We start from the raw sequence: 27,830 nt of genomic DNA, 5'->3' as shown, positions 1-27,830 counted from the left end.
TTATGATCACTAAAGACAAACCTTTTTTTTTAAATGTTAAGGAACTCACTGAATCAAATGAATGCTAAGTAGAGCAAACACAGTGTACATAAAACTGAGATATGAAACCTCTAATTACACAGGAAATCAATGGAAGGACTGATCAGTTTAAGAGAAGAATCATTTTTCCAGTAGCCCCACTACTATGAATGATATTTTCATGAGCTTGGGTAGCCTTCTCCAGTAAATACTGGGGACCGATTACTGGTCTCAACCAACCAATTTCCATTCCAGCTTGAAGGGCTGCTGCAAACTGCTGAAATTCCTCCTGAGGGAAAGAAAACATCTTTTTCAGTAGAGGAACACATGACAATTTTCAGAAGCATTAACATTTTTCAGAGTCTAAGAAAGCAGTAAGAGTTTTCTCGTAAATGTGTGGCTTTTGTCAACTTGTCCAGAACTACAAAAAAGTAGTTTCCTATAGGTTAACCAACACTGCAATTTGTCTGTGGCGGTCTCAGTTTACAAAATACTTATTGTTGTGGAGTAATTAGTAATTACCAACAGTATCTCCTCTCTCCTTCATAAGTGCCCTGGCTTGGAAAATAAATTATACTGTAACCCTAGTTACCTTCCAGGGATTAATCCTTAACCCACTTAGATAACTAACCTTAACATCGACTTAAATTTTCAGTCTGCCTGACTAGGCAAATTACAGCAATGTATCAGAATCACTTTTCTACCTTGGTAGATGAAAACAGAGTAACTCCTTTTATGCTAGATTCCTTTGTCATGGTGTCCCGTGGGTTTATTTCAATAGTGCCTCTGCTGCCAACAACCTAGTATGAAAAACAACATGTCTACAGTTAAAGATTACTGCAAAATAGTGTTAAATTACGAAAAAACTGCAAAGTGATAAAAAAAAATGAAATACTTACTATTACTCGTCCTCCGTGTGACAAAAGATTCAAATCATTACTAAGATTTACGTTAGCTAACATTTCAATAATCACATCAACTCCTTTTTCACCAACAGATTTCTATATAATATAAAAGAATGCACAGTAGATTAGGAAAAAAAAAGATTATCATAGTGCCATATATTACAGAAATATATTTCAAATGACACAAGATGCTATATTTTAAAGAGTAATAATGCCAATTCTAAGATAATTTAATTATACAGTGATGCTGTAATTCCAAGGTACCAGCCACATCTAAAATGACAGATTTGTATTAAATAAATTGCTATAATGAAATCAAATTTGTCCAAAATTTTCATGTGTTTAGACTCAACTTGACTATAAAGTACTTCTTCCTTAGGTGAAAATTTTCTGTCTTCAAAATATATTTTAATAGAGGAAGAAGCAACAAATCAAAAATCAAAAACTGCATTGGTGCTCCCATTTTTATTAAAAAACAGACAACAAAAGAAAAAAAATACTGACTTTTTGGTATTGCAGTATTCTGTGTGTGTGTGCATTTAGTTGTGTTCTCAGTAGTCTACAATCAGCTTGGCACACTACTCCTTTTCTTTTGGGCTTTCTGATGTCAATTCCCAACATCTAAAACCGGCTCTTAAATAAGCTAAGCTATACATTTTCATTTTAAGAAAAAAATGAACACCTATGCCCAGCACTGTGTGAGGTCTTATGAATGTCAAGATGGACATAGAGAACCCAAAATAAAGAGGAAAATGGAAAACACTACAATTAAAGGTGTGATGTGATGGGCTAAGTACTGCATTGAAAGTGAAAGTGAAAGTGAAGTCGTGTTTGACTCTTTGCAACCCTATGGACTGTAGCCTACCAGGTTCCTCCGTCCATGGGATTTTCCAGGCAAGAGTACTGGAGTGGGGTGCCATTGCCTTCTCCAGGGGATCTTCCCAACCCAGGGGTCCAACCCGAGTCTCCTGCACTGCAGAGACGCTTTACCACCTGAGCCACCAGGGAAACAAACCATAGGTTTTAGAGGGAAAGTTACAATTCTGATCACCTGTAAAGGTCAAAGGTAATTCCACAGGGATGACAACCTGGCCCTGAGGGATAAGTAGGAGTTCTTAAGTAGAACAGAAGGAATAAGGGGCAAGGAGAAGCTAGACAGGAGGCAGTCAGTCTGGACCAAAGAAACAGAAGAGCAAAGATGTAGGGATGGAGAGTAAAAGCTGGAACTGGAAAGTGGCCCAGCAGAGCTGGAGTATGCATTTGTGAAGGAGATGGGGGCGGGGGTGGGAGCGGAGAGGTAGGAGATAAGAGACTACACATTGGTTCAGACCACGAAAATACATCAAATGCCACATTAAAAGATTTGGACTTTGTGGACACAGATGTTCATTAGTTAATTCTTGTGCCAGGCACTGTTTTAGGCACTGGAAGTACAGCAAGGAACAAGAAAACAGAAATTCCTATTCTTGTGGAGCTCTCGTTTATTTCTGAGGATGTTTTTCTTTTTCTTTCTTTGAAACAGAGAACCAAATAACTCTGGAGACAGTAGAGGAGACAGAAGGGGGCATTAGCTCAGCCGTGAGTAAGAGTCAAGACTGGAAAAGATGAGGACTAAATGAAGTTACAACAGTGAAGGGGAAAGAAACAGAGACATATATGAAAGGCATGTCAGAGATGAAGCTGATAGATAACGTGACCAATTTGATGTGCAGGAGGGAGAAAGGTGATTAAACAACAGGAACAGGAAATGAAATGTGGGTGTCTATCCTGAGGGACCAGATGAATGGCCATGTCAAGCAGGCTGATGGTGTGAAGGAATGAAACAGGCCAGAGACAGTGCTGGAAACCAGCAGCCTAAGGACGTGTATGAGATGGATCAGGATGAAGGTGCAGCACCAGAGAAAGCGAGAGACCAAGAAGAAAGACCTATGGAAGACCAAGTGAAATGAAGAGGAGGGAGACTAAAAGTGAAGTTAGAGAAGTGAGAAGAGAGCCAGCTTCCAGGAGGTGTGGTCAGGGTCAAGTTCAATGAGAACTGAGCCAAGAGCAGCTGACTGGTAAGGGGATTATCAGTGCCCCTGACACGCCCCGTAAGTAGCTGGTGTGTGCATGCAGGCTAAGTCACTTCAGTAATGTTCGACTCTTTGTGACCCCATGGACTGTAGCCCACCAGGCTCCTCCATCCATGGGATTCTCCAGGAAAGAATATTGGGATGGGTTGCACTTCTTGAGGGTATGTTCCTGACCCAGGGATCAAACCTGCATCTCTCACATCTCCTACACTGTCAGCCATGTTCTTTACCACTAGGGCCACCTGGAAAGCCCTGGGGTGGAAGCAAAATTGCAGTGGGAGGTAAGGAAGTAAAAGCAGTTTAAGTACTCCCTACTTTTTCAAGAAATGTGTGGTAAAGGAGGGAAGGGGAGGAGAAAAGGTTAAGAGAATGTTTTTGGAGAAAGAGAGACTTAAGCAGAAGGAAACAGTATAAGGAGATAGAAGCTATAAGGTCTTGTGGTCTTAGAATTATATTGCAAAACAAAAACCTATTCTTAAAATAACTGGCCAGTTTTCATCTTTGATAATGATACCAGGAGTGCATGCTCAACCAATTTTGTATTCCTCAACATATACAAAGGACAGCCTTTATTCAGTTTTTTGGCAAGATGATTTAGAGGTAATAAACAAACTCACACTCATTTTCCCCTCAGTTTGTAATGACCTTGTTTACACTGTCATCAGTACCTGGGATATCCTAATTCTTTCTCAACATGAGCAAGTAGTTTGAGGTCAGCAAAGTAATCAGTGTTTAGTAAATTGTTACTATGGCAAAGATGGAGAACTCCAGAACCTGCTTGAATTCCACTGCAACAATGGAATAGATGTAACAGCAACTAAATTCTGCCTCACTATTTTTGATGAGGTAGTGGTTTCTCCTCCAAAAACATCCAATAAACAAAGAAACTTAATTCCCTAGGCCAGACAGATCCAGTTTGTAATCCATGGATAATTCAACTTTCTATGGAAAATTTACACCAATAGAAGTTATATTAAGAATACCTTTTTGATGCCAGAGGTGGGGCAAGGGGTGCGGGATGGATGAAATGGATAAAGGTGGGATCAAAAGGCACAAATTTCCAGTTGTAAAATAAATAAATCATGAGGATGTAATGGACAGTGACTACAGTTAGGAATACTGTTATTACATGTTTGAAAGTTGCTAAGAGAATAGATCTTAAAAGTTCTCATCACAAGAAACAAAATTTTATAACTATGTATGGGGACAGATGTTAACTAAATTTACTGTGGTGCTCATTTCACAATATATAAAAATACATGTTTAAAAAATGCCTTACAGCTGCAAATACAAAGCTGTGGCTTTACTTAAAATGTGATTTGCATTAAAGAGCACTGATTTTTAATAACTATAAGCCTCTAGAGAGGCTATATTTTATTTAGTAAAAATAAACAAGACAGAAATGATAGTGAAGGTTCGAAAAGTAGACATCTCTACTTTTTTAAATTAATTAAAGCTTTAAAACACATAGGCAAAACAAACAACTTTAAGAGAGTAGTTGATAAAAAAAAATTACAAAAGAACATGAAACAAAATGTTAGTTTTATAAAATTATAGAACAATTTTACCTTAATTTTATCAATATAGTTAGCTTCTTTGTGATTAAACACTTTGTGGGCTCCATTTTCCAAAACAATCTTTTGTCCTTCCTCAGTACTAGCTGTGCCCAAAACCTTTAAGCCGTAAGCTCTTGCAATTTGGCATGCTGCTATTCCAACCTTAAAAAACAAAATACAGCCCAGGAGTTTTAGGAACTTTGCATCTCTGCAAACATTTATTAAATACATACAATTAAAATAAGGTTCTTCTAGGTTCTAGAGTATTGCTAATAAATGTTAAGGGTCTAAACAAAGAAATAAGAAACACTGTGCAAAACACTTAGCATCTGCTTTGTGCAGAAGATATAGGGTTTAAAGATGGTCAAAATATGCTCAGTGACTTCATACTTTAACAGTACACATAAAATACTACATAACAACAGTAAGTCATCTATCACTTACGTAGAAGAGATAGGTATGTACATGGGCAAATCTATATTCATGAATACGATAAATATTTATTATTTACTACGTGCAAGACATATGATAGACGGAGTGCCTGAAAAACTATGGATGGAGGTTCGTGACATTTTACAGGAGGCAGCGATCAAGATCATCCCCAAGAAAAAGAAATTCAAAAATGCAAAATGGTTGTCTGAGGAGGCCTTACAAATAATTGTGAAAAGAAGAGAAGTGAAAGGCAAAGGAGAAAAGGAAAGATATACCTTTTTGAAGGCAGAGTTCCAAAGAATAGCAAGCAGAGATAAGAAAGTCTTCCTCAGAGATCAATGCAAAGAAATAGAGGAAAACAACAGAATGGGAAAGACTAGAGATCTCTTCAAGAAAATTAATGATACCAAGGGAATATTTCATGCAAAGATGGGCACAATAAACAACAGAAATGGTATGGACCTAACAGAAGCAGAAGATATTAAGAGGTGATAAGAATACACAGAAGAACCATACAAAAAGGATCTTCATGATCCAGATAACCATGATGGCGTGATCACTCACCTAGAGCCAGACATCCTGGAATGTGAAGTCAAGTGGGCCTTAGGAAGCATCACTACAAAGCTAATGGAGGTGATGGAATTCAGTTGAGCTATTTCAAATCCTAAAAGATGATGTTGTGAAAGTGCTGCACTCAATATGCCAGCAAATTTGGAAAACTCAGCAGTGGCCACAGGACTGGAAAAGGTCAGTTTTCAATCCAATCCTTAAGAAAGGCAATGCCAAAGAATGCTCAAACTACCGCACAATTGCACTCATCTCACATGCTAGTAAAGTAATGCTCAAAATTCTCCAAGCCAGGCTTCAACAACCAAGAACTTCCACATGTTCAAGCTGGATTTAGAAGGCAGAGGAACCAGAGATCAAATTGCCAACATCTGTTGGATCATCAAAAAAGCAAGAGAATACCAGAAAAATATCTGCTTTATTGATTACACCAAAGCCTTTATTGTGTAGATCACAACAAACGGTGGAAAATTCTTAAAGAGATGGGAATACCAGACCACCTGACCTGCCTCTTGAGAAATCTGTATGCAGGTCAAGAAGCAACAGTTAGAATTGGACACGGAACAACAGACCAGTTCCAAATAGGGAAAGGAGTATGTCAAGGCTGTATATTGTCACCCTGCTTATTTAACTTATCTGCAGAGTACATCATGTGAAATGCCAGGCTGGATGAAGCACAAATTGGAATCAAGATTGTCAGAAGAAATATCAATAACCTCAGATACGCAGATGATACCACCCTTATGGCAGAAAGCAAAGAACTACAGGGCCTCTTGATGAAAGTGAAAGAGGAGGGTGAAAAAGTTGGCTTAAAACTCAACATTCAGAAAACTTAGTTCACAGCATCTGGTCCCATCACTTCATGGCAAATAGATGAGGAAACAATGCAAACAGTTACAGACTTTATCTTTTTGGGTTCTAAAATTATTGCAGATGGTGACTGAAGCCATGAAATTAAAAGATACTTGCTCCTTTAAGAAAACCTATGACCAACCTAGACAGCATATTAAAAAGCAGAGACATTACTTTGCCAACAAAGGTCCATCTAGTTAAAGCTATGGTTTCTCAGTAGTCATGTATGAATGCGAGAGTTGGACCATAAAGAAAGCTGAGCACCGATGAATGATGCTTTTGAACTGTGGTGTTGGAGAAAACTCTTGAGAGTCCCTTGGACTGCAAGAAGATCAGAGTAGTCAATCCTAAAGGAAATCAGTCCTGAATATTCATTGGAAGGACTGATGCTGAAACTGAAGCTCCAATACTTTGGCCACCTGATGTGAAGAACTGACTCATTAGAAAAGACCCTGATGCTGGGAAAGATTGAAGGCAGGAGGAAAAGGGAATGACAGAGGATGAGATTGTTGGATGGCATCACAGACTCAATGGACATGAGTTTGAGTAAACTCTGGAGTTGGTGATTGACAGGGAAGCCTGGCATGCTGCAGTCCATGGGGTCGCAGAGTCGGATGCAAGTGAATTGACTGAACTGATGTGCAAGATGTGGTTCTTCACACATGAACGTACGTTCTTAGGAAGGGGGAGATAATAAACATGTGAAGAAATAAACAAATAAAGTAAATTCAGAGAATGAAAAATACTTGAAAAAAATAGCATATTGGGTTATAAAGAGATAGAGAACCAGGCCAATTAGGTCATCAGGAAAGGCATTCTGAAGAGACCTGAATGGAGAGAGGGACAAGCACCGTCTGGGACAGGTCTGGGACGCCTGCTGGAGGATGCTATAGGCTGAATGGTCACGGCTATCCTGCTGAAGTGCGAATGAGCTTGGGGCATTCAAACATCAGAAAGAGGGTCAAGAGGCTTAAGGGCGGGACATGTGGAAGGGAGCAAAAGATGAGGCCAGAGAGATACAGAAAGGCCAAGGCACACAAGGCCTTGAAGGTAAAGACTTTGGATTATATTTAAGAGCCATGCAGAACTACTGGAGAGTTTAAGCAGGAGAGGGATATGATCTGAATTGGGCTTTTAATAGAACATTCTAATTATATGGGTGGCAAAAAGAAGGTAGGAGGTCATGGGAGCAAGAAGATAAGGACTTCATCAAAGACTGGAGGTGGGAGGTGAGGAATAGAGAAAAATCAAGAATGTCTCCTCGGTCTCAGGCCAGAATAACTGGGTAGATTGACTTGGATGAGGAAGATGAGAGAGGATCAAGTTTGTGACAGCATCAAGAATTCACTTTGAACACACTGGATTCACCCAACTATAGATGCTCAATCATTAGTTGAATATGATAATGGACTTGAAAAGAGTTCAGAATTGGACACATACATTTGAGAATCATCAGTTTATAGATAGTACTTAAAGCCACAGGATTGCATGAGATCACTAGAGCACTAGATAAATGTGCTAAGCATAAAGGAGAAATACAACTATTTTAGGAATATAGATAAAAGCAATCATTTAAATTCTAATACTAGGAAACATGTTTGACCCCATGCCAAATGAACGGTACAGATAAGGGTCAGCCCATACATTTAGAATCAGCTTTCTCATGCTTGGCGCTATTGGCCCAGGTAATTCTTTGCTGTGGGGACTATGCTGTGCAATGAAGGGTGCTTAGAAGGAGCATGCCCAGTTTCTGTCCACTGGATGCCAGACCCTTTCATCCAGTTGTGACAACCAAAAATGTCCCCAGACGCCACCAAATGTCCCCAAGTTGGAGAAGAGATGGTATGAAATTACCCCTTATTGAAAACCACTGATTTAAAGGAAGATACAGTCATTATGGACTGGGCAAGATAGAAGAGAATTGAGATGAAAAAGATGATGGAAACTAATTAAAATTGTAACAGAATCACAAACTCCCAAGCCTGAAATAAGACCTTAAAGACTGTATGGCATATGGGAGTGAGGAGCCTGAACCCTGCTGGGTTATGATGAGGATTTGTTTGATTTAACCAAAACAAACACAGGGAACTCACTCTGAGTGTGAGAGACATTCAGTTCCACGAAATACCAATACACCATGGGGTTAGCATGGCTGATTTTTGCTACTTTAATTTTTCAATTAAAAAAAAGGGGGGCCTCTAATAAAACCACAATTTAACCTAAGAGATAATGTAAATATTATCTCCTTATGATCTAACTACTTCAAAGGGGCACTCAAGAGCTATTTTAAAGAGTTGCTTATTCTATTCTTGTCAACAATTATACTAACAATATTTCTTCAATAGATTATATACTATTATGTGTCAACTATTTTTTCTTCTATTTATTTTGCTGACAATAAAACAGAGCACTCCCCACCAACATATCAGGATGTTGGCTGTGTTCACAAATTCTAAACAGTTTTAAATACACAACATAATCCCAAAGGAATGTGATTTAAATGAGGACAGAAAGTACAAATAGAAGCAAGACAAAACTCAGCACTGTTTCCCCCTGATGGGCAGAGAGGATCAGAAGCGCTTCACACACCAGGTCGCCAGCCTATCCCTGCCAGCCAAGGATTTAACAAACTCAGCCAGCATGGAGAACAGTCTGGATTTGGCTTTAAAAAAAAAATCATGATGAAGCGACCTGGCTTTTTACAAGAGGGTAAAGGGAATAAAAAGAGATTTTCTATAAACTCGTCTCTCCCCTTCCTACTGAAATCTCTCTTTTTGACACAGATCACAAGGTTAGCTCTGTGAAAGCCAAGGCAATTTAAATAAATGCATGTTGGACAGATTCTGTCCTTATTTAGCATTAAATTTATTTATTTAGGGCTAAATTTAATTTAACCCCCAAACTGCCTCTTCAGTGAGGCTAAACAATGGGAGTTTTTGACAAGGGTATGTGTCATATTTTCTCAAGCCCCAGAAAGACGATCTTGGTGTTTTTTTAAGTAAACAGTCTATCTGTGAAATCCTTGAGTTGATCTATTGGAAGTACATAGGAAGCTGGGCTTGAAACCTCATGATACATCCACGGAAAGTAACAATTATACAGAGGTTTGAATTCTCTGTACTACCTGTCCACTTTTAGAGGTAAATGCATTTTCAGGATGCCCCTCATTATGCCGGAAACAATCTGCCATTAATAGGTTACTTCTTTCCATCTCCTCTCTGGAATACAGTGTCCTGAAAGGGTTAATCTGCTTCCTCATACATCCAGCCCCAGGCCCTGTATTTTAAAAAAGCGAAATCGTGTCTCCAAAATTTCTAAAGCCTCTACATGCAGGATAGAGGTCATGTGGATTTCTTGTTAAATTCCAACCTCAGAGCTCTAACTTTTCCTCTAAGCTCCTCGGAGGCAGATTGACAGCCAGTTTCTTGAAGAGGTTTCTGACAGCTCTGTGTTGGGTGATTTCACTGCAGGGCTGGTTTGATAAGTTCTGAGCATTCCCCAACCCCCACCCCCTCACACACACCCATTAGCATTTTAAGTTGTGGGTTGTGGTGTGAAGGACACAGCTGTATACTATGCACCCTGCGAATGTCATCAAAGCGCAGCAGGCGAGCAGGAAGGGAGCTGGAAAGGATGAAGAACTCACAGTGTGGCTTTGCAGTGCTGTCTGGGGCAACAGAGGTAAAGCTTTAATGAGCCTTAGTTTTCTTATCCAAGGGGATGTGGAATTTATATTAACCTTAAAGAACTGTTTAAAATTCTAAATAAATATTCTTATAACATTCACTTCTTGAAAAGAAAAACAAAGCCCGTTTATCTTGGTCCATACCCAACACAGGTGGAAAACCGAATGCATACATTTCTGATCGGGTAATCTGTTGAATTTATTAACCAAGAAATGCTAAACGAATATGATGGGGAATCACCTTCAGAAGACAGAATCTAAAGTCTCACTACAAAAAGAAAAAAGTCATCACCCTTGACTATATTTATAAATTTGGTTTTTAAAAGCAACTTAAAGAAATATAATGTGAAACCCACAAACATAACCTCTAAAAAAAAAGCAAAAAACTTAAAGAAATACTTACTCCTCCACTAGCTCCATGAACCAGAACACTTTCTCCAGGTTTCACACTGGCACTGAAAAAGAAAGCACAGGTTCATCGCCTTACTTTGGAGCTAATTAAGCTCAGTATTTGTCATAATTCTTAAGAAAATTCTACCTTCTCTTCAACCAACAGTTACCCAAAGAGGAAACTCATCCTGATAGACAACCCGAGATATTCTCCACGCTCCCCAGACTCAAACAATGGTTCTTTAGAGCCACAGATAAAAGAAAACATTCAATTCATTTATTCATTCAACAAATGTCTACTGGGAGTCAATCATGTGCCAGATATTGTTGGGGCGCCAGGATCATAATTGTGCTACCTGCTAAGAGGCTTTGTGGATGTGCCAAGGGAAATTGTTTCACCCAGAAGAACTGGAGTCTCCCATTCCTTACCATAGAAAGTGTCTCAAAAACGGTCATTACAGCTCAGTCTTTATTTCATGGTTCAGACTCACACCTGAGTAAATGCAGCAGCTACTGTCTTCCTTCTCCATGACTTTCAAAACCTGGCTCCAAGCCCTTGTTTCAGAAACCAATGCTGAGTCAGCAATGGGAAGAGAGTAAGAAATATAACAAGTCCTGTCACACAGGTTCCCCTACCACCCCCTAAAATGCCCAGAGCCTCTGGTAGAACGACATATTCTTTTGACCTCTGGTTCACCCACTCCTTTTCTATTACACTGAAAGCAAAAACATGCAGCAAGACACAGTGATGCTTTATTATTTCACATGGACAAATGCTGATGTCACAGGCCAGCAACAGCTGTGTGGTCCAGATCTGACTCTCAGTGAGGATCCCTTGTTTACCAGGACAGTAGGGGGTGGTCACCCTGTAGAGTGGAGAAGGAATGGAAACCCACTCCAATAGTTTCACCTGGAAAATCCTATGGACAGAGGAACCTGGTGGGCTATACAATCCATGGGGTCACAAAGGGTCTGATACAACTTAGCAACTAAATCACACCACCCTGTACAGATATTCTGTTCAATCTGAGAGTGAGAACACAGTCACCCAGAGTCCTGCTCAAGGCCGTGTGCCAACAGCTGACAAATGGCAGCTGTGAGTCAGTAAATGAAGTTTCTCCAACATGCTCGCTTGGGGATGGGGGGTTGAGCACAGTGAGTTAAACTGAGGGTTTGGAGTGATAAACTGAGACAGCTATTCCAAAACACTTAGACATTTTAAAAAGTAAAATACAAATTTAAGGGAATAGGATTACTAATATTATACTCTGGGTCATGAAATACTTTCAATGATTTTTTTCCAAATCTTATAAACAAGTCTCCACACACTAAGTACATTGTCCTAAACCCCTGGGCCTGCAGCAGGTGGAGAAAAAGCAGGCAAACTGTCTACTGGGTCTCCATGGCTACCATCCTTCTAGCCTTGTGGAGTCACTGTGATGGTGAAGTTTAAGTGTCAGCTTGGCTGGGCCATGGTGCTAGATATGGGTCAAACATTCTGGATATTTCTGTGTAGGTGCTATTTTGGATGAGATTAATGTTTAAGTCAGGAGACTTTGAATAAAGCAGATTATCTTCCATAGTGTGGGTTGGCCTGGCCACTTGAAGGTCTTAACAAAACAAAGACAGACTTCTCCTAGAGCAAGAAGAAATTCTGACAGCAGACTGTCTCTAGACTTGAACAGCTACTCTTCTCAGGCTCTCCAGCCTGCTGGTCTTTCTACTGATTTTAGACTCAGCAGGACTCCATCCATCAATATACACATTCTGTTGGTTCTGCTTCTCTGGAGAACACTAATAGTCCTCCGCCCCTGGGGCCTGTAGCAGGGCTGGAGCATGTGGCCTGGCTTTCGGTGCTGCTGTGTTACCCCCTCCTAGTCACTGAAGCCTAGGACCTGGCTCATAGGTTTCCTTGTTGTTCAGTCTCTAAGTCATGTCCAACTCTTTGTGACCCTATTGTCTGCGATGTGCCAGGCTTCCCTGTCCTTCGCTATCTCCTGGAGTTTGCTCACACTCACGTCCATTGAGTCAGTGATGATATCCAACTATCTCGTCCTCTGTTATCCCCTTCTCCTCCGGTCCTCAATCTTTCTCAGCATCAGGGTCTTTTCCAATGAGTCAGCTCTTCGCATGAGGTGGCCAAAGCACTGGAGCTTCCGATAGGTTTCTTCTTCCACCCTAAATCCAGCCTCAACCTGAGAGATTTCAACATTCATGGGAAGAAAACTCACAATTCCTGAATTCTCCTATATTTCTACCACTCTTCCCACACCTAGTAGTTATCCCTAACCATTCTACCTGAGGAATATCAGAAACTAATAACCAGTATTGATCTCCTGTTCCGATTCGGTAACCCCATATTCCCTCAAAACCTTTTCTTTGGCTTCACAGAGCTTTGCCGTCTGCTCCTTTTCTGCCCTCTTGCTGCTCCTGCCGCACTCCCATCAGCCTGGATGCCACGGGACACTACCCCAACTTCTTTCTTTCTCTCCAGTGTTCCCATTTCCTTTGTACTCTTCAATTTGCCACTAATATTCCAGCCCTGGATTAATACTATGGGCTACTTTCCCTGGATAATGTATCCAAATGGCTAAATACCCTAAGAAAAAAAATCACATGACTATGCATTTTGGTACCACTACAGTTCTGATTCTCAAAAGGTCACTTTGCTTCCTATTTAGTTATGAAAATGAAGCAATCACATACGAGTTCCTTCAATGCCTCACCTCCCTGCCCACAAACTTTCCATTAAGTATACCAACGCTGAAAGGTTGCTATTGAACCACAAAAGACTCTGGGATTCTTGGGAATTCAATCTGGGGCTAGAGGCGAGACTTGATTGCTCAGAACTTTTGTGTAATAAAGTTTTATTAAAGTATAAAAGAGATGGAGAAAGCTTCTGACACAGACATTAGAAGGGGGCAGAAAGAGTGCCCCCTTGCTAGTGTTAGCAATGAAATTATATACTTTTTAATTAGTTATTACAATGAATCAAAAGAATGTCTGGAGGTTGTAAAGATCTTACTAGACCCACTCCCTTAATTTACATTTTAAGATAACAGGATTAGCCAGAAGGTTTTTTCCAGAAACTGTCCTCAAGCAGGATACACTGTTGTTATATAACCCTTAGTACAGAGTTTAAACTGAGTTGTTTGTTGTGTAATCATCAGTTCAAAGCTTAAAGATAAACATGACTTATGTGACTAAGACCAAGGAATGTAGAGGGAAAAAAAATTTGTCCTTTCCTCCTCCTTGAGAATTCCAGACCCCTCTCTCCTTGGAGACCCCGGGACTTCTTATCAACCGGCCCTAGGAATTGACTCTCTCACTGCCTCTTCCAGGTTCAACAGGTGAGTTCTCCTTTTGATCAGAAGCCAATCTCTCTACCTCTGTGCTAAGTTCAATCCTTGCCCAGCACAGGATCTTGTTACATCTGCTATTTTGCCCTCTTCTCCAAGCCTCCCATCTATTTCTGCTACATCCTTTCTTAGCTATAAAAATAACCAAGTCCTGTCCATCTTAAAAAAAAAAAAAAAAACCCTTTGTTCCCACACTTTCTTCAAGTAGTTTTCCTATCTCTTTCTGCCTGTCTCCCTGCTTTTTAAGAGTAGTCTCTATTCAAGAATCGATTTCCTTTTCCTTTCTCAACCCATTCATTCAAGCTTTGCTCCATCACTCTACCGAAAATGATCTGACAAAAGCCACCACTGATCTCCTATCACTAAGCCTGGCTGTTATTTTATTCTCAAACAGTCAGTCCTCACTGCTGCACTGACAGCTAGTTTCCCTCCTTGGTAGCAACATCAACTACCACCCCTAACAACATCCACACTGAGCACTTGTTCTGTACTATTCGCATACTAACAGCTTTATATATGCAGGTCAGGAAGCAACAGTTAGAACTAGACGTGGAACAACAGACTGGTTCGTCAAGGCTGTATATTGTCATCCTGCTTATTTAACTTCTATGGAGAGTACATCATGATAAACACTGGGCTGGAGGAAGCACAAGATGGAATCAAGATTGCTGGGAGAAATATCAGTAATCTCAGATATGCAGATGACATCACACTTATGGCAGGAAGTGAAGAGGAACTAAAAAGCCTCTTGATGAAAGTGAAAGAGCAGAGTGAAAAAGTTGGCTTAAAGCTCAACATTCAGAAAACGAAGATCATGGCATCTGGTCCCATCGCTTCATGGGAAATAGATGGGGAAACAGTGGAAACAGTGTCAGACTTTATTTTTTTGGGCTGCAAAAATCACTGCAGATGGTGATTGCAGCCATGAAATTAAAAGATGCTTACTCCTTGGAAGGAAAGCTATGACCAACCTAGATAGCATATTCAAAAGCAGAGACATTACTTTGCCAACAAAGGTCCGTCTAGTCAAGGCTATAGTTTTTCCAGTGGTCATGTATGGATGTGAGAGTTGGACTGTGAAGAAAGCTGAGTGCCGAAGAATTGATGCTTTTGAACTGTGGTGTTGGAGAAGACTCTTGAGAGTCCCTTGGACTGCAAGGAGATCCAACCAGTCTATCCTAAAGGAGATCAGTCCTGGGTGTTCATTGGAAGGAATGACGCTAAAAGCTGAAACTCCAAAACTTTGGCCACCTCACATGAACAGTTGACTCATTGGAAAAGACCCTAATGCTGGGAAAGATTGGGGGCAGGAGGAGAAGGGGACGACAGAGGATGAGATGGTTGGATGGCATCACCAATTTGATGGACATGGGTTTGGGTAGACTCTCAGAGTTGGTGATGGACAGGGAGGCCTGGCGTGCTGCGATTCATGGGGTCACAAAGGCTCAGACACGACTGAATGACTGAACTGAACAGCTTTATAAGCATTACCTCATCTAATTCCACCACACCCCAAGGTGCTTGCTATTATTATCTGTATTTTTCAAGTCAATAAACTACAGTTGAGACAGGAAAGCAACTTGACTAGTAGTAGGTGGAGACAGTACTAAAACTGAGGCCTTCCTGGCTTCCACACCTACAAGCTTAACAGATGTTTAACAGACTCAGTGACCTCTAGACTCCCTTGGCCTTGGGTTACACGCCCTTTGCCTCTCTCAGGACTGTCCCCTACCTCTGATCACATTCTAAATGTTAATGCTCAGTACAGTTCCAGTCTCTCGCCACTGGTGTTCTCACTCCCTGAGAAATTTCATTGCCTTTCATTTCGTCAGCTCTTACCACATGCTGACAGCCCCAAATTTAAAGCTCCAGCCTTTGAGTTTCAGACTCTTTCATCCGACAGGCTGCTGGACTTCTCCATGATGATGTCTGTCTCAGTTTCATGTCCAAAACTGAACTCAGTTTCCTTTTGAAACTTTTCCCTCCTTCTCTTTGTCAAGTCAAACATTACCCGTTATAAAGCTGTAAGTATTCTTAGGCTCTTTCGTGCCCTCATTTTCCACATGCAAATAGTTACCAAATATTTCTGATTTTACTCCCTAAATAGTTATCCTTTCCTCTCCACCTCTACCATGAGCCTTGCTCTGGCCCGTAAGTATTAATAATGTTCAGAGGGTACTTCTGTAAGATTCTCGCATGTCTTTCTCCACTCCTGTCATAACATCCATCCTTCCCATAGCAGATGGGTGATCCTAATAAAACACAGATATGACAATATCATTCTCCCAAATAAAACACTACATGACCCCTAAGTCCTTACAGAACAATATGTGAGCACTATAATCTAGCTTTTTACAATCTGAGGTGCACCTATTTGATAATGACAGCTAACATTTACTGAGAGATTACTATGTTCCAACTTTATTCTTCGCCACTTTTTGCCTTGAAATCTTCTAACAAAAGCAAACTGCTATAGCTCTTCTCCCCAGATACCCCAATGTTTGCTCCCCACACCAGCTCTTCCCATTCTCTAGAATACCCTCCCTATTCCCAGCTACCCTTCCCCAGGATAACGCTCTCTGATGCTTTTCAAATACCTAGGGAATTTGATTAAGATATAGATCCTCAGGTATCAGCCATGGAAACTGACCAGGGGGACTAGGGTAGAGCCACTGTACTTTAAAGTTGCAGCAAGTAGTTTCTGGAGCTGGATAACGAGATTTTTGAACCATGGCTTTAAAATAATCCAAGACTTATGCCTTGCCAGGAAGCCTGACCTCATTACCACAGGCATGTCCCTTGTGATCCCGTAAATCCCTACGCACATCTCTACCACTGTCCTTTCCACATTATACATCAGTATTATTACTCTTATGTCTCTCTCCCTTACTAGACTATGAGCATCTTGAAGACAAAGATGGGGTTTTGCTGTTCTTGTCTTTTTCTTCAGTGATTAGAACAATCTACCAAATTAGCAGAGTTTCTGCTCCATAAACCTTAACAGTAACTTAATGGGAACCAAAAATGACCAATGGGTAGACGGGTGGTAGGAAGCATAAATTATATATTACCTTCCTCCAATTAATATCGCCCTCCTCTGGTGCTGGTTATAAAGCTGACAGAGTGTGTTATTACCTGTGGAGCAGAGCTCGATAAGCAGTAAAGTATGGGATGCCGATGGCAGCTCCTTGTTTAAAGTCCAGCTTTTCTGGCAGTGTGTAAACAGTGTGATCGGCTGCCAGAGCATACTCAGCATAGCCCCCAGAGATGGTCCTGGTAGTGAAAACTCTGTCACCTTTCTGCGGAAAGCAATAAATTAATAAATGCTTCAGGGATTAAAAAGGTTGTCAACATGGGTGCAACCCTTTAGAATGCAACACTTATAACAAGAAATAAAATGAGTATTTATATATTGTTGTCTACATCCTAAGGTCTCATAAAAACAACTTCAAAATATGGAACATTTTTCAATGTTTTATTATGGAAACTAGGAAGAAGAAAAATCAAGGGAAATAGGAAAAATAAGAAAAGAGAGAATGTCCAGAATGGTCTAAAGATTATGATGATAACTTACCTTTATTGACAGCTTGCTGCGCAAGGCACAGCATTAAGTGTCTAATGAGTGTTCTCTAATTTGATCTTCACAACAGTCTATGAGGAAAACTTTCATTACCTCCCTTTAGATAATCCCACTTCAAAGATGAGGAAATGGAGGCATAAATAAGTTCAGTAATTTGCTCAGATCAAGCAGTTAATAAATGCTAGTTAACATACATGTTTTTTATACAAAACACTGGGGAGAAGAAACAAATACAATGTAAGGTTTCTTCCAAACTGTTCCAAATCCTTTCTGTAGGTTTGTTCCCGCATTCCCCTCATTTTTTATGCATGGACCAAAAGGCAGGCAACTCTGCCTGGATCCCGACAACAAAGATGAGCCAGGAAAAGTGTCTTGACCTGTTGCAGCACCAGAAACATATAACAAACTCTCCATAAACGCCTGCTGGGTCCTCACTACTGGAAGGCAGATGTGTAACTGAGGGTGAGGACAGGCACCATGCAAGCACTACAAGCTGGCTCCATGTGGCCTGTACACCAAGGAAATTAGACTGCTCAGTACAAGCACCTTTTCTAAATCCTGTTTCTTCAATTAAAAAAAAACAAGTAAATAGTCCTTGGAATAAGCAAAACATTAAAGCAATAACTCTCAATACACTTAAATTTGCCCTATAATACAACACTATAGGGTGAGATAAGAGACAGAAAAGGTTCCAAGGGCACCCAGGAGTCAAAGACAAGTATCACTGCTTAACAGTGTTGCCTGCAAATGGTCAAGTATGACTAACATCAGATTAATCCTGTTTTTACAGCTTAAAAACACACTGCATTGATTTGAATATAATCCCAACCTGTTTAAGAATTCACTATGAAAAGCAGTACTTTTAGTTCTGTGATGGATATTAATAGCAAGACATTCTCCCTAATCTCAAGCTTCTTAAACTACAGGAAGAGGGAAGAAAAGGAGAGAGAGAATTTTAAAGCAAGGCAAATCTGATGAGCCATCAAAGATTTGTACGAGAAAAAGAAAGAAACCTTTATGCAGGTCAGGAACCAACGGTTAGAACTGGACATGGAACAACAGACTGGTTCCAAATAGGAAAAGGAGTACGTCAAGGCTGTATATTGTCACCCTGCTTATTTAACTTCTATGCAGAGTACATCATGAGAAACTCTGGGCTGGAAGAAGCACAAGCTGGAATCAAGACTGCCAGGAGAAATATCAATCACCTCAGATATGCAGATGACACCACCCTTATGGCAGAAAGTGAAGAGTAAAAGTGAAAGTGGAGAGTGAAAAAGTTGGCTTAAAGCTCAACATTCAGAAAACTAAGATCATGGCATCTGGTCCCATTGCTTCATGGGAAATAGATGGGGAAACAGTGGAAACAGTGTCAGACTTTATTTTGGGGGGCTCCAAAATCACTGCAGATGGGGACTGCAGCCATGAAATTAAAAGACGCTTGCTCCTTGAAGGAAAAGTTATAACCAACCTAGATAGCATACTGAAAAGCAGATACATTACTTTGCCAACAAAAGTCCATCTAGTGAAGGCTATGGTTTTTCCAGTGGTCATGTATGGATGTGAGAGTTGGACTGTGAAGAAAGCTGAGCGCCAAAGAATTGATGCTTTTGAACTGTGGTGTTGGAGAACTCTTGAGTCCCTTGGACCACAAGGAGATCCAACCAGTCCATTCTAAAGGAGATCAGCCCTGGGTGTTCTTTGGAAGGAATGATGCTAAAGCTGAAACTCCAGTACTTTGGCCACCTCCTGTGAAGAGCTGACTCATTGGAAAAGACTCTGATGCTGGGAGGGATTTGGGGCAGGAGGAGAAGGGGACGACAAAGGATGAGATGGCTGGATGGCATCACAGACTCGATGGACGTGAGTTTGAGTGAATTACAGGAGTTGGTGATGGACAGGGAGGCCTGGCGTGCTGTGATTCATGGGGTTGCAAAGAGTCGGACACGACTGAGTGACTGAAATGAACTGAAAAGGTTCCTAGAGTTTGCTGATGTGGGCCCTGCAACACAACTTTCTGTGATGATATAAATGCTCTCCATCTGCACTGTCCAACAGTGGCCACTGGACACTTGGCTCTATTAAGCAGCTGAAGAGTAGAATTTTTAATTTTAATTGAATTTGAATTTCAAACAGCCACATATGGCTAGTGGCCACCGTATTTGGAAAGAATAGGTCCAGCTTCTAAGCTAAAGATATCACACTAGATAATGGAAACTGAGGGAGCATATGAGCCCATCATGAAGAAGGAAGAGAATACAAAAGGCCGAGTCTACGTAGGGTCAGTGGGCACTGGGCAACACCAAGAAGTGAGGAACATCTAGAGAAAAATAAGATTGAAAAAGGATGCTCAGAGAGGAATGGGAGGTGGGGGTAGGGAGGAGACCTGGAGAATATAATGTCACAGAAGCTGAAGAAGAAGGTTTTTTTTTTTGTAAGAAAAAGTAAGTGGCTGAGAGTGTCAAATGTCCCAGAGAAGTCAAGACAGATAATAACATAAAAGGACCCATTAGCTTCAGCAATATAGAGGCCATTAGTGACATTAGTAAACATCGTCTCAGTGGAGCGGTGGGGGCAGGAGCGGGACTGCTGAGGCAGCGGAGTAGAAAGCAAAAGGAATTTTCCTGGCTTCCTGGGCCAGACCCTGTTCATCTTCGCTCAGTTCAATTTTGGTAAATGTGCTGCCACAGTTGAGCAGGTCAAGGAATGATGAGGACAGATGCTAGAACATGAATATGCTATCTAGGTTTTTTTTATCTTTTTGTACATAAATAACAAAAGCTCTGATCATAACTCATAACATCTACATTGACTCAGCCACCTTGGTCTGAATCATAGCTCTAAAAATGTATAGTTGGCCTTGCATTTGTTCATCTTTTACTTATTATTCAAAAGAATTAGCCTTCCCTTTATTTTGTAGAACTAAATTTTATAGAAGGAAAAAAAAAGAAAAAACTTTGTTGGCTGAGTATTATCAGGAGTTAGGAAACAGTATAATTTCCTTGCTTATTATATTCTTTCCTTAAGTATTTCTATTAAATCAAAGGATCACAGTTCAATTCTATGGGGATGTGGAGACACAGAAATTACCCAACACTTATTTCCAACAATGCAAACAAGCAAGGTCCCTGGATAAAAGGTAATTTCTTTTTTGACTAGAGGAGTCCCCCAAGTGGTAGAAATTGTGTAATAGAGCCTTTTAAAGACTTAAATACAGACACATTTTAAAGCTATGTCAAAATGTTAAAAAATATACATATTAAGCTAAAATAGAAATAATTTAAAATGTAATACCTTGAAAGCAGATACACTCTCTCCAACAGCTTCTATTATCCCAGCCACATCGAAGCCAGGAGTATAAGGTAGAAGTGGTTTTATATTGTGAGTGCCAGAGCGAATGTATGTGTCCACTGGGTTTACACCACACGCTTGGACTTTGATGAGAACCTGCAATGACAATGTACTTCAGTTCATACAGAGCAGTTAGGCATTCATTCAGCATTTTCATAGGACTGGAGTGGAGTGATCATGGGAGCTACAATAATAGAGGAGAACCCTGCCTTCAATGAGCTCACATTCCAGTTTTAGAAATCACCATATAAATAAAAAGGTAAGACAGAATGGTCTACATGCTATACTAAAAACATCTGGGGAAAATAGTGGTGGAGATATCTGAGGGGATGTGTGCAGAGACTCTATCAAACCTATTTTCTCCTCCTGGACAGCAAGGTAGGAAGAATATTCCTTCCTGGTTTCTTCAGAGTTATAAGCAGTCAAATGGAATGTAAACATAAGTGACGAAAGCTACTTTCGGGACTGACCCACAGAGTCCTTCCTAGGCAATGTACATAGTGTTTCCACCCTTTCTTAGTGACCTCAGAAGACAGGTGTTGAAGGTGGCAGAGCCACACAAGGGAAGAAGCACAGGTCCCTAATCACTTTGGAAAGAACTCGATCCACTGACATTTTAGAATTGTGGAATTTAGTGAATGAGAACCACTGAGATTTTTTTTTTTAAACTTGTTATTTTATATTGGGGTATAGTCAATTAACAATGTTGTGATAGTTTCAGGTGAACAGCAAAGGGACTCAGTCATACGTATACACGTATCCATTCTTCCCCCAACTCCCCTCCCATCCAGGCTGCCAACCATTGAAATTTTGAGGCTACATCTATTATAGAAGCTCATCTGACCTTAATACAGAATGATTACTTCTGCTATCAAAGTAAGGAGAGGCCTTATGAAGGAAGTGGTATTTGATCTAGATCTTAAAGGATTAGTAGATATCTTTCAGAATGGAAGAAGTATATTTCAGGTTAAAGGAACAGTATGTGCAAAGACAGAAGGAATGAAAGGACCTCTTGGGGAAACCAGACAAAGCTTATATTGTCACAGCAGTCTACTGAGAAGAAATGATAAGAAATAAATCTTTGCCAAATCATAACCAAACTGTAAAAACTCTCATAAGGCTTGCTAAGGAAGTTAGACATGGGAGTGATGGTAGGTGCAGTAATAAAAATATACAATTTTTATTGAAAAAGTATATTGTTAAAGTCACTGGAAATGATTAAAATCTATATTTAAAATCTCTTGTATGTGAAAAAGCATGTATGCAGAAGAAAATTATTCTCCCCATGCATAAAACAAAGATCATGAAAGACTGTAATTGAATAATCATGACTCCATTCAGAAAAATCCAATTACTTCACTACACAGATGATTTTCAACTTCATTCTTTTTATACATTTACTTCACTAGTTAGAATTATATGTTCTCTTTGTCGGAGCTTAAGGTGTAAACAGAAGTGAAGGTAGCTCAGTCGTATCTGACTCTTTGTGACCTTGTGGACTGTAGCCCACCAGACTCCTCTGTTCATGGGATTATCCAGGTAAGAATACTGGAGTGTTTTGCCATTCCCTTTTCCAGGGTCCGTCTTAAAGCAATGTCTTTATAAATCATTCTTTCGAACAATAACTTCATGTGCTAGAGACATACACTCAGTATAATTATTGCCTGTTTATAAGTAATGATTTCCACCTGATGGTCTTTTGGAATTGGTACAGCAACATCCGACTGGAGTTTCAGCACTTCTGGTCCACCAAATTCAAAAACTCTAATAGCTCTCATCAACTTCTGTCCAGTTGCCATGGTGATCTAGATACTAAGAAAAAAAACCCAACATATTGTCATATTGTATCTAGGCTATCACTGTGTTTTCCCCCCTGGAGGGGGAAGATCAAACAATTTTTCAAACAACAATTTAAATCATGAGCTTACCACTGATCTCATTTCATGTTTAAGGACCTTTCATCTTACAAATCCTTCAGCTACAAAGCAAAATGCTTCATATTATTTCCTGTAGGGATTCAGTGCTTTCAACAAGGGAATCAAACATACAAACAAAAACATCTGGATAGACGATGCATGATACAATTATCTTAGGTTTCGTTTTGTGTAAGCTTGGGCTATAACATCTTGGAAATTCTAGGAGCTAATGTAAGTTTTCTTAACATTAGATAAACAGATCTTCTTTTGTTAGATGATATTTCAGATATAGAGAGAAATGTAAAACATACAATAAACATTTACCTGCTACCCAGCTTTAACAAGCCTTACCACTGTAAAAACCTAAAACGTTGTATTATAGATACAACTGAAGCCGCCTCTAACCGTCCCCAAACCCATTTCTGTTCCACAATTCTAGGAGGTAACTATTCCCATAAACTCAGAGCTCATACTTCTCAGGCAGGATGTAATTCCACTGCAACATGTATTTGCACTGTTAAACAGTATGTGTTATTGTTATTATTTTGCATGTTTTCAAACTTTATAAATAAAGTTTATAATCATAGTGGGTCATATTGTACTGAATTCTGAAACTTGCTTTTTCCTCTCGGTATTAAGTTTTTGAGATTTATCCATGCTGAAACATTTAGTTTTATGAAGTTCATTCATTTTAACAAAGAAGAATAAACAGCTAAAAACTGCTTTGAGTGTAATCCTCTGTAAATCATAAGTGTAATTTATAGTTACCCTTTCTCTTCTACCACTGTAAATACTGAAATGAAAACTCGAAGTTAAAATAAGCTTAGAAAGGTAAAGAACATATATATAGACAGAGAATTGGGTAACTGGAAATCTTACATCTATAGAGATGTAATGAAAGGGCTTTGTCTGACCTCCATAATTTTGCTTGTCTGCTATGACAATTTCTTGAAATTAACCACACCAAATATTGCTAAACTCTGCCACCACCAGGAACATCTTTGATAACTTCTGGAGTAATCATATTCACCAACCACGAGCAGCTGAAACATCAAAAAGAGCTGCAGAAACTAAGAGTTGAGATGAAAGAATTCAGACTTCACTGTACTGAAGCCCAACACAGGACTCCTTGGAACAAGCTCATGCTAACTATAAAATGCCCTTCCATGTGTGGGGGGAATCAAAGCACTTTAATGGTATTATTAATGGAAAGTTCTTGATATAATTAACCAAAAGTTGTGCCATTTTAAAACTCTTTATTCAAAATGATTTAATACAGTACCTAGTATAGAAGAGAAAATAAACTCTCCATTGCTAAAAGGCTGTTTAGCAATGAAATAGCCTAAAGGGCAGTATTCTTACTAAAAAAGGGGGTGGGGTCAGGAGCAGGTGTAAGCCTCACGCACTGCACAGCAGCTGACCAGTCCTAGGGTAAGAAGCCCGTGCAGGAACTAGGACAGCGGAACAGGCAGCTCATGCCGAACCTACCCCGCAGTTTCACTCCTGCCTTTCTGTTTGGATCTTCACTCAAGCTGAGTATTTCTTAAGACTTGAAAGCGAAAATATATATAAAGAAAATAAAACAGAAAAAGAAAAGGGTGTACAGACCAGAGTTTTCTACTCTGAAAATAAGAACATAGCTCTTTTTTTCTCCTTTTCGTCCTCAGCATGGTGTTGTGAAAAGAGTGCGGGCTTTGGAATCTGACAGCTCTCAGTATGAATCCCAGATCTATCATTTACTAGCCATGTGGCCTTGGGCAAGGCAGTCACTTTTTTTAAGCTTCTTCATCTGAAAACTGAGTTCTGCTCAGGGTTACCATGCAAGAGCCAGGGTAGGTATGAAGCACAGAACCCAGCAAATATTTACTTCTATACATAGTGATATCATGATTCCTTTCCCCCTCAGCTTCTCCTTTCCAATTTCGTATTCATTAAGATATCTTTGGTTCTATAATCCTATAGTCATCTTTGATTTAACAATATTTATGGGACTATTGTAAAATCAAGTCCTTAACCTCAAAAAGTTCACAGTCCAGAGAACTATTCAAACAAAGCACTAATACCAAACATTGGTTGTTATTCATTCAACATGCATTTTTGAACATTAACTATAAGGGAGGCACTGTGCCACACACAGAGAGCACAGAGCGCAAGGATAACAAGCCCCAGACTCCCCACTCTGCCCTCATCTCCCTTCAATGCCTGCGCGCGTGCATCACACACACACACACACACACCATGTTAAGAGGTATAGCTCTCTTTCCACTTTCAATATCTACTTACTTCCTCCCTATTTCTTTCTTTCAAGCTCTCACATCTATCTTCTCACCAATGGACATCACTAGTACCCTCAAAGAACTGCAGCAATAATAAAAGCAAAATTACCCTGAAATAGGATCTGTCAAAAATATCTAGCACATACATTTTTTTCCTCGCATCTGGACATTTGCTAAGTTGGAAGAAAAGAACAAAGGAAGAGACTCACCCTTAATCCTGGATTTAGAAGACCCCACCTCCAGCCCGGTCTTGCTCAGTACTACCCCTTAACCTGTGGAGCTCATAAGGAAACAGGGCATGACCTTGACAACTCTAACTTCTACTTTGCTTCTGGTGGTCTTATTTCCTGCTGAGCCCTTGCCACTATAATTGCTCAGGCTCCAATCTGCATTCATTGCCTTTGAACCCCCTCGACTACCTACAGGATCATTTGCTTCATAATATAGGTGCTAAGCTAAAAAATTGTTAAAATACTAATTATTATTCTTAAACCCTTGCAATACCTGATTTCTTCTAAACAGCATATCTTTCACATCCATTAACAGAATTTTCACAGAAGCAAGTTACTAAAACCACCATTTAATTGTATGCAGAACTGGAAATAAAATCACCATCCTTCTTACAGATGAGGAAACATCTAAGGGGTTGAGATTCACCAGGGTCACACTGAAGCCGAGCTGAAACCCAACACCTTAAATGTTATTGGGCATTTTTTCCCCCTAACTGTAAAATCCTTTTCATCTCACCCTTTGAAATATTGGCAGAGAGGACCTTTAATTTCTTAGAGATAGAATTTATAATGATGACAGTGAGACAGACTGAGGTAGAGATATGAAATTCAGCTAACTTGGAGGTAGCATTACATATTTTATGATTAAGACACCTGCTTTGAGTCTGAAATTTTTCAAATGCCCATAAGTTAAGGGATCTACTAGAGATACACAGAATGTGATTCTTTCAGGAAAACTATAATAATAATAATAATAATAAATAAGTTTCCTATCTATAAAATGGGGCCAATGCTCCGTTGTGAAGATGAACTGCAGCATCACATGGGGAGTGCTTCAGAGCACGCCTGACAGGCTGTAAACTCTATTATTCACAGTAAATCACTTAGTCAGCATCGGGCTCATCACACTGCTTGTGTTTTTTAATTAAAATGTACTTTAGCAGGTTTTTCTGCTATATTTATCAAATATAAACTTTCAATCAGAGCACCTTGGTTTATTGTTCAGTTTTACTTATTAACCTATGAAATGTTGCCAACCATATTTTGCAAATAGAGGAAATACAGAATTTAAAATTCTTCCTTCAACACTGATCTTTTTCAAGCTATGCTTGAATCCATTGGGTTTAAATGAAAATTAAAGGGATAGGGAAAAAGTTGGAAATATATTCTCACATAGAATGAACAGATCGATTCACAAAGCCAAAGCAAAGATATATTATTTTTTTAAAAATTCGTACTTTTCAAGAATTTCTAACAAGAAAAAAAAAAAAAACTTGGAAAGAGAATCAAACATTATAAATGTGCTACGGTTGATCAAGAATGACTCATAATATCATTTATTCTTAAGCCAGAAAAAAAATTTTTTTAATTAAAAGCAGCCAAAGAAAAGTCTCTTCTTAGCTGAATGACCTTGTCAGGATACTACTTCATGGGCCTGGCTCTTAGTACCCACTTCTGATTAGGAGGGAAGGAGGAGTTGATCAGATAGTTATTCTAACCCCCTGCAGGTGTCTGGGAAGAAAAGATTGGGTGGAACTAACTGGTCAGGCTCTTCCTGCCCTGGGGCAGCAGAGCTCCGTGGGATTTACTACTGCTGACCAGACACTCACAGAGTGTCCCAAAGGTTTCAGTGGGAATCACACAGCCATTTTCCACCAACGCTGTGCTATGCTCAGTCCTGTCCGACTCTTGGGGACCCCATGGGCTGTAGCCCACCAGGCTACTCTGTCCATGGAATTTTCCAGGCAAGAATACTGGAGTCGGTTGCTATTATTTCCTCCTGTATGGGAATCTTCCCAAGTGAGGAATCAAAACTGCCTCTCTTACCTGTCCTATGTTGGCAGGCGGATTCTTTAGCACTGTGCCACGTGGGAAGCCATTTCCACTAGTTGCTGACAATCAGTCCAAACTTTAGCCCTTCAATGGTTGAATCATTAATACACCTTCCTTGGTCACTGAGATAAGTCTCCTCTAGAAACGTGTACATACCCAACGACGTGCTAACAGGGAATTTTGTTTTTTGAAGAGTCTTCTAGATGAGGGTCATGGCGGGGTAGAAGGGGTCTACACAATTCTCTCCAAGATGTCATCAAAGCAGGAGGAAAGACCGGAGAGAAGGAGCCCTAGGAAACCCGAACCCGAGTGGCCGCGGGTCACAGCAGCCGCGAGAGGCCGCAGGAATCCAGAGCCCAGGCCGAGGGGAAAACTAGTGGGGGGCAGGCAGGCAGAGGCTGCGGGGTGGGCGCCCCGCTGTGGGACCCGAAACGCGGACCCTGCCAGTAAGCAAAACCGGGCTCTCAGGACCAGTAAGTCAAACTTCCCCTGGTGACCAACGGGTGATCAACTAGCAGCCCCTGGTGCGGAGTAACTTTGGCCACAAACTCATCCCCGTCCTCCGGGAGGACGGGGCGCAGGAAAGGAACGCAGCCAAAATCCAACTCGGTTCCTTTTGGACGAGCGCTGGGGAAATCCTAATCCTGAACTGAGGGACTTTTAAAACCACTTACCCGGTTCTAGAGTGGAAAATCAAAATTTGCGAGCGTCCCCCGAGATTGCACGGGAAAAGCGGGCGGGCCCGACCGGCCCCGGCCGACCACAGCAGTTTCAGGCTCCGCCCCGCCCCGCCCCAGGGGCGGGTCCC

The 27,830-nt window shown here is 40.3% G+C and overlaps 1 protein-coding gene across 3 annotated transcripts; it reads right to left on the bottom strand.

The window, feature by feature from the left end:
* On the bottom strand, positions 1-27,830 carry CRYZ (crystallin zeta). Of its 3 annotated transcripts, none has more exons than XM_061411566.1 (10): positions 27,697-27,784; positions 27,017-27,312; positions 22,456-22,579; positions 20,711-20,863; positions 16,972-17,135; positions 10,491-10,542; positions 4,564-4,713; positions 918-1,019; positions 723-818; positions 1-307 (listed from the first exon to the last, which is right to left on the bottom strand). In XM_061411566.1, exons 3-10 carry the CDS (start codon positions 22,564-22,566, stop codon positions 143-145), a joined length of 993 nt encoding a protein of 330 aa, XP_061267550.1. In that variant the 5' UTR covers positions 22,567-22,579; positions 27,017-27,312; positions 27,697-27,784; the 3' UTR covers positions 1-142. The 3 variants fall into 3 exon arrangements, with proteins under 3 accessions (XP_061267550.1, XP_061267551.1, XP_061267549.1); XM_061411567.1 differs by having other exon boundaries at positions 27,017-27,160; XM_061411565.1 differs by lacking the exon at positions 27,017-27,312 and having other exon boundaries at positions 27,697-27,830.

The sequence above is a fragment of the Bos javanicus genome, chromosome 3 (assembly GCF_032452875.1).
Source record: "Bos javanicus breed banteng chromosome 3, ARS-OSU_banteng_1.0, whole genome shotgun sequence".
NCBI classification, from domain to species: Eukaryota; Metazoa; Chordata; class Mammalia; order Artiodactyla; family Bovidae; genus Bos; species Bos javanicus.
The sequence above is the reverse complement of the archived record's forward strand: the minus strand, read 5'-3'. Positions and strand labels throughout refer to the sequence as shown.